General features: G+C 27.2%; 1 protein-coding gene and 1 long non-coding RNA gene across 2 annotated transcripts; both read right to left on the bottom strand.

The window, feature by feature from the left end:
- Positions 1 to 2222: 2222 nt before the first annotated feature.
- On the bottom strand, positions 2223 to 4435 carry LOC119664506. The gene is made up of 3 exons (XR_005251215.1): positions 4324 to 4435; positions 3642 to 3779; positions 2223 to 3098 (listed from the first exon to the last, which is right to left on the bottom strand). It is a non-coding gene; the product is annotated as an uncharacterized LOC119664506 (long non-coding RNA).
- On the bottom strand, positions 3786 to 4275 carry LOC119664505. Its single transcript, XM_038073979.1, has one exon. The coding sequence runs from the start codon at positions 4239 to 4241 to the stop codon at positions 3870 to 3872; it is 372 nt and encodes a 123-aa protein (XP_037929907.1). The 5' UTR covers positions 4242 to 4275; the 3' UTR covers positions 3786 to 3869.
- Positions 4436 to 7744: the final 3309 nt, after the last annotated feature.

Raw genomic sequence — 7744 nt, 5'->3', positions numbered from 1 at the left:
TCGCTAAAACTAAATAACAACATTCATCAGGAAATGCGGGGTTGTATTTACCGAATGCATAGACCAGTTGTATTCGCAATAACTAATTTAAGAATAGCAGAAGTACAAATAGGATCCGAAAATATCCGTAAGTGTATATTCTTTCGTTATTTCATCATTTATTATCGTCAGTATATGAAGACTTGACTTCCACCGACAGGCAGGCACAGGAACCGCGCAGATCGTATTACTAAAACTAAAGAATAATCAGGATATTTGAAGGAAATTACCGAAGCTCTGATTCTGATTCGTCGTATCTATCGATTGATGGTATTCAAAGATTTTTATCAGCAAAATTTGCATCATTTAGGAGTTGCTAATTGCTGACTGGAACCGATCAACTGTAACATATCGCTAAAGCTAAAAAATAAAGTAATCTGTACGAAGTTTGTAGGAATTATCAAGTGCACAGAAAAGCGAAGAGGTTGTCATAGAATATTGAATCAAACAATTTCCTGTAAAATTTTTGTGGATTACGTTTTTCACAATATAATAAATAAAATATTGGGTTGTGTTTGTTATGGGTTGGCCAACAAAATTACATACGGTTTTAGTATTTCATCAGTAGTTATACTTTCTCATTTAGTTGAATCTATTTCTTCAAATAAGCTTTCAATAGATGGTGCACAATAATGGTGAATATGTCCCATATATGGCTAAAACTAAAGAATATAATCGACACGAAATAAACATGATTTACCGAAACATGTCAAATGAAGGAATCCGCATTAAAAGCAGGAATCTCAATGGAAAATGTTTGCAAAATGGACCTCAGCTCAGATGGATTTTCTTCATTTGAGTGGTGTATCCCATTTTTGTTACTTATAGATGGTGTTGTCTTTTTACGATGTTTGCATCTGATATGCACAGGTACAGTTCAACTGCGTCATATCGCTACAACTAAAGAATGTACTGCAAAAATTTTTAAAGGAAGTTACCACGGCGTTCGTTTATTGATTAATGAACATTAAAAGTTCCACATTCCTTTTTCCAAATATACTGGATTTTGGTTTTTATAACAATGCGTTGGGCCTGTAAAACTATTTATATGTATTTTTTTCTCAAATATATATATAATATTATATTTGCAAGTTGGTAGTTTGTTACGAAAATTTAAAAAAACTCATCAGTTAATGTCATCACTGTATGTCAACTTCTACATCTGAAGGTCTTATTGATATGTACAGGAACCGATCGACTGTACCACATCGCTAAAACTAAAGAAGAATTTTCTTCACGAAATTGAAAAGAATTTACCAAAACTGAAGACGAAAGATTTTAACTTCCGATGAAAACTGTAGTTTGTAGTTATTTTAAACTTCACTTGGCATAAACAATTCAATGGTTCGAGATAGTTGCAAGATTTAATCCACACTATCAATTGCGAATTACAGATGCTTTTAACATTCATATTGATGCGATGGTGTAGTTCAATATATTTCTAAAACTAAAGAGGAATAGCGTTCACGAAATTTAAAGAAATTTACCAAGATGTAATTCCTATAAAGTTTATGAGGTTAGAAGGTACGGCCATGGATCCAAAACGATATGAAACAGCAATATTCAAAAAGGATCATAATACTAATTTTCTCCTTACTAATCAGATTGATGATAATAAAGCTGACCGCTAAATGATAGTTGAATTTGCAACTTGTGAAAATCAGCACTTTCTTCCTTAATTGTCTGCAAAATATTAAAATTAACTTGTCCTAATTTATATAAAAAGATTCCTGAATGATATGATTCAGCTTTGACGATTGGATTGATATAGTTGAAGATCAGTCGCTTCTAATAATGAATATATACAAAAATATATATTATGACAATAAAAATAATGCTGCGGGATGCGGAATTAGTGGTCTGCTGAATAGTTTCTTGTTTGTTTGCTTATTGATAAATGTATCAATTAAGTTGTAAAATTCTAGAATGAAAGGAATTTCCACAGCAATATACAAAAATTTACCAGATGACTCAGTTCTTGATGCTTAAAAACAGTTCTTCGGAAATGCGTTTTTGCTCATTTTTATGAAGTTAGTTATTTTTTTGAAGGTTAATATTATCATTTAAGATCTACAAAGAGAATATTAATCGCAAGCATAACTGCACCTCTTACGCATTTTTAATGAATCATGATTTCCGGGGAATAAACTAAAGGTGTCTTGAACATTTAAGTTGATTTGTACTTTTTTTTATCCACAGAATTGACTTTTCGTTTCATTGCTAGAACTAGACAAACGATTTCAAGCATGTATTCATTTGTAATTACCTTCTATTATTTCTGTTTTCGCATAAATTCAGATAGAAAAAGGAACTTTGTTTTAAAGAACTATACAGGATCGAACCATACGGCTTTACTCGAAAAAACTGAGTAGTAAAATTAACGAAATTTCGTCAAATGTAGAACTTCTCCTTCACAGAATTTGTACTTCCTATGAAGCTTAGAATATTTGATTGACATTTTGAAGATAATTTAGTAGTTTAGATGACTTTAATAGTTTATATAAAATATGTGATCCAGTTGTATGTGACAGGAACAATATATGCGTTGAAATCCAACAGCTTCTTAATTTTTTTATGTTAAGCAATGCATTATCGTTGATATATTAGTTGATTATATTAGTTTGTAAAAAAAAATAAATTATAATACGCACAGGGACATTCGACTGTGTTCGTATCTCTGAAATATTAAATCAATATATTTTGCCAATATTATAAGTACCGTGTAAAACAGCTCTTTAGATTGGCAATGTGTTGTTTTTGTTTGGCTTAGTGATGTGAACGATGACAAACAAATATACTTGTGTAAAAGTTTAACTGAGGTCGACAGACATTACTGAATATTTACTGCATCTGCATCAATGTATGATGACAATGAGTTGCTTCAGAGCCTTGCACGACCATATAATTGTGCTTCATTTGTGCTTAACACCAACTTACTCAGAAGTTCAAACGTATTGTTGACCTCGTATTATCTACCACAGCGTATACATACTTGTGGGATCTATTTCGCTAATTTAAGAAATTGCTTCAGTTTTCTTCCGTCTTGCTCCAAAACGGTGCTGTAAAACAAACCACGTTTTATGTCAGAATATATATATAATAAAAATTCGAAATTAAAGACGTAATTTTTTCAAATTAAAAAAATTTTTTTTATTATATATACATAATATATCTAAATTATTCTTACATTTCAAATAGTTTATAATAAATACGATCCAATATGAATCAGGAAATTATTACCTTTTTTTTTCTAAATATATATAACATATGTGTCAATATCTTTTTATATACTTCAAGTAAATTTAAATTTCAATTGATTTGACAAATACGATTCAATATGAATCAGGAAATAACTTTTCTGTACAAAGTGTAGAATGTACGCGAAGTAAATTTTTCAAATTAGTCATGCAAGGTCAACAGTATAACAGTTATGCAAATGTGTTATACACATATATTATTACTGCGCAATTCGTTTTTACCACATACATGCACAAAATACAAAATGGCTGCCTCGCTTGCATGACTAATTGCAAACGTTGTGAAATGTTAAAAATATCAATTTTTCTACATTTATTTAGCAAATATTAATAATATTTACGAACCAATGAGCAAGTTTCAGCTATATCATCACATGGCAGTCGTGACCAGTAGCCCATGCCCAATATTGTGTTCATCGGACTCAATTGGAAGGCTGCAAAATAGTTGTAGCCAGGCACATCTTTTTAAGAGCATATTTTCGACTGCAAATGAGAAACTAGCATAATAACTAATACACATTACAGTTTATGTCATATATAATATTGTTTTGAACGCTAATATTTTAGATTGTTTTAATTGTTGTTGCTACTCATTTTTTTCATAAATTCATCAAGACCACTTAGTTCACATTTCCACATATTTTCGATGTCTTCACGTTCCTTGCTGTTTTTCGCCATTGTTTTTACGTAATCATCATCGACTTTGTTCACAGTTTTCATTTGGTTTTTTGTTTGAAACTCCAACCAACGATTAAATCTTTCTTGTTGCTTAAGACGCAATTCATTTTCAGCACTCAGTAAAGCAGTAGATAAAATAGCACATACACGTAGATTACCACCAGCACGAAACTTTCGTTTCATTTGTATTTTCTTCACTCGTATATTTTTAACCCAGTCACATAATGTTGGCGGATACTGCGCACAAGTTGCATTGTATGTGTACATTTTTATTATACAAAAAAATCTCTCCCAACCAATATATCTACTACAGAAACTCTTCACATATAAACTGGTATAAAAAACACACCTTGGTTCTCTTCTGCTCTCACTGCAACCAAATTATCTCACTTTTAACACTTTTCACAAAACTCCGGATCGAAACGAACTGCACGACTGCTACCAAAAGACTGTGAAATTCTGTACTAATTCCTGCCCTTATATACAGTTTTGCTAAAAAAATGTGTATGTGTTCGTACACGAACTGCTAGAAAATAGAGGAAATTGTTTTCTTTGTTCATTTACAGCTGCCTTAAAATATCAGGTAAAATGTAATTAAAATACAATACAAAGAAGTTTTTTGTAAATTTTTTAACTAGAATAACAAGATTACTTAATTCTGTAAATTTATGAGATGAAATTTTAAACAATAAAAATATTTTTGTTGTTAAACACATACTTATTTACTTATGCATATGTATATGATTTTAAGAAAAACTGCAATAACGCAGAGTTGAAATTAAACGTATACTAATTGAGTTGCTATACTGTTTCTAGCAACATATAGCAGCAAAAAGATGATTATATATTTATTTATATATTTGATTAAAGGAAATATTCCTTTAATAAATTTTTAATGTGTTTTATACAAATGAGTTTAAAATGTATGTACCTATATAATATACAATATAAGATTGTATTCTATGAATAATATTTTAAATAGTTTTTTGGTTTTTTTAATTTCTTTTAAATAATATATTAAATTGATTATAAATATTCAATTTTTTTATAAATGACAATTTAAAATTGCAATATATAGATTTTTAAATATAAAATGAAAAGAAAGTAATTTATTAAGGCGTATCTACTCAATTTAATTTAATTTATCAATGTAAAAACGTACGTGTATTTTAGTATATTATAATTTTTAACATAAAATCATGATTTATAAATTTCACACATAATATTTATAATTCAGACAAATATATTCTTAAAATACAATTTTCATTTTTAAACAAATAATTCTAATAAATAAATGCATCGACAATCCCCTTAGAAAATCAATGTATGTAACCATACGTATAAATTTGGTTAAACCATTCCTACCATGCTATTATAATGGATAAATTATATACTTATACTTATTATATACTTCATAACATTAATTGTATTTTATATTTAAATATAATGTGTTATTTGGGTAGATAATACTATGTAAATACATATATTAAATAAAATTAAATAATTACTTTTAATATTGATTTCACTCATATGTTTAGATTTATATCATCTAATGCTGCATTTAGCGAATTAGATCGCATATATTAATAAAGTTGATATATCTCAATTATTACATTATACACTTACACTAAAAATAAAATTCTTTATATCAACAATAGTCATTATAGTTAAATCATGCTATTGTAGACATAATTTATTTACTTAGTTTAATAAAATTAATTGTGTTTTAATATAGAAAAGCATATATACAGTTAAGGTTAATAGAATTATTAATAGAAATAAATTATAATGAAATTGTTTGTTTATTTCATTATTTTTATTCATCTATTAAATTTATATAATTTAATACTACATTTAGCGAAATAAATCTTGTACAAAATTGTTAAGAATTCAAATATATCAATATTAAGCATTTTGTTTTTTATTTTGCAATATATAAAAAATAATCATTTTGATTATTCTTTAATAAATAATATACTAAAAAATATATTAATATTAATTAAATAAAAAATAAAATAAAAATATTTTTGCTAAAAGTTATAGTATATGATTATTAAATTCTTTCATACATTGAATAGGCAACTATAAAGCAATCATAAAGAAATGTTATTCACTGTGATTTAAAACGATTTATCAGTTTCTCAATATATCAATTATATTTTAAACTGATATCAATTTTTGCATATCTTTCGCGCCTTTTGATTTAAACAGCTGGACTGTCTACCTGAAATATAGGTATTTGTTTTGAAGAAAATATAAGCGTGAGAAATTAAAAAGCAATACAGGCAAAAAATGTTATCCGTAATATTGTATACAAAGAGCACTTCGAGGGTTGAAAAAGATGTTTTGTCTGCTTTGTTGTGTTATAACCCTATTTTTTGTCTACGACCTTTATTTCTTTAAGATTTCTTAGAACTTATTTACATATTACATATTTTGCAGTTCATTTTCAATCAAAGTAAATATAGTTTTTATATTAAAATTTTTATTTTTAATTTGATTATATTTAATATTAATGAATTTGATGTTTGTAAATTTGCACTCAAAGAACAAGTGTGTTGAGGTTAAATAAATGAAATTACATTATATATATACAAATAATTTATTATTATATATCTTTTTCTTCTGTAAGAAATTCTATACTTTCAATCTACATATAAACAATAACGCAAAAATAGTTTTTCATAAGAACCATGTAGCTTTTAGGTATATTTTGACGAAAAAAGGTTATCATTATACTAACTTTAATTTTTATATCGTTATAATTTATTTGTAACTAATTGATAACATACCTGTTATATCCAAAAAGAGGAACTGATAGCATGGATAGAAAATAAATCAAAACAAAAAATTAGCTAGAGAACCCGCGAAAAATAAGCAAATAACAAGACAAGGTTTCAAAGAAAGAAACCAGGGTCTGACACTTTTTAATAGCAGATATTTTAAAAGCAACTGAAATTCGTTTAAAAAAAATTTAACTAATATTGTTAAGAAGCTAATTTATATTTTTAGTTAACTACAGTGATATATTGATCAAAAATAATCAAATTTTCCGGGCAAGTGTTGCTTTAATCTTACAGACATCCCAAAGAAAGTCGGGTTAAATAACTTAACAGCTTACTAGTAATTATTGTATTTCTTTAGTAATACGGCAGATTTTCGATTTAATTTGTTATATTGATATACACATCTTATAAATATAAAACTTTTAAACATTTAACGGCACTTGAAAATGTATCGTTTGTCTTTGTTAAACATCACTACGAGGGCTGTTTAACAAGTCAGCGTTTAATAATAAAAGTTAAATTTTTGTTTACTATTAATTTTATTTTTCAATATAGAATATTTTAGTCTACAAATTATTTATTAATTTGGAAAGATTTCGTTGGTATTCCATTAAATTTTTTTCCCAGTAAGCAAATTTTGTCAAATTTAGAAATAAATAATGAGGTAAATCTTTGTGACTACGATGAATATAGTAGTACCTTATAATGCAATTCGATCAGATTTGCTATTTGAATTGGTGATAAATGAGCTGTGGCATTGGAGAAATAAAATTTTTGGCTTCTTTCTACTTTCTTAATTTTATCTGTGATGGGTCACATAATATTGTTTTGTCATATCTTTTTACAAGTTAGCCAATCATAGTAATGACAAAAAATAAAAGCTATAATCTTTATCGCTGTTTTTTTGTAACCGTGTTTATCGACAGATGTCCACTGTTTTGACTACCTTTTTGTTTTTGTACCTTAATGGTGTATTCCTGTTAT

The sequence above is a fragment of the Teleopsis dalmanni genome, unplaced genomic scaffold (assembly GCF_002237135.1).
Source record: "Teleopsis dalmanni isolate 2A unplaced genomic scaffold, ASM223713v2 unscaffolded_contig_2076, whole genome shotgun sequence".
Taxonomy (NCBI): domain Eukaryota; kingdom Metazoa; phylum Arthropoda; class Insecta; order Diptera; family Diopsidae; genus Teleopsis; species Teleopsis dalmanni.
The sequence above is the reverse complement of the archived record's forward strand: the minus strand, read 5'-3'. Positions and strand labels throughout refer to the sequence as shown.

Bases quoted from the DNA above. Each gene is read 5' to 3' on its own strand.
- LOC119664505 (XM_038073979.1), bottom strand. From the start codon at position 4,241: ATGTACACATACAATGCAACTTGTGCGCAGTATCCGCCAACATTATGT.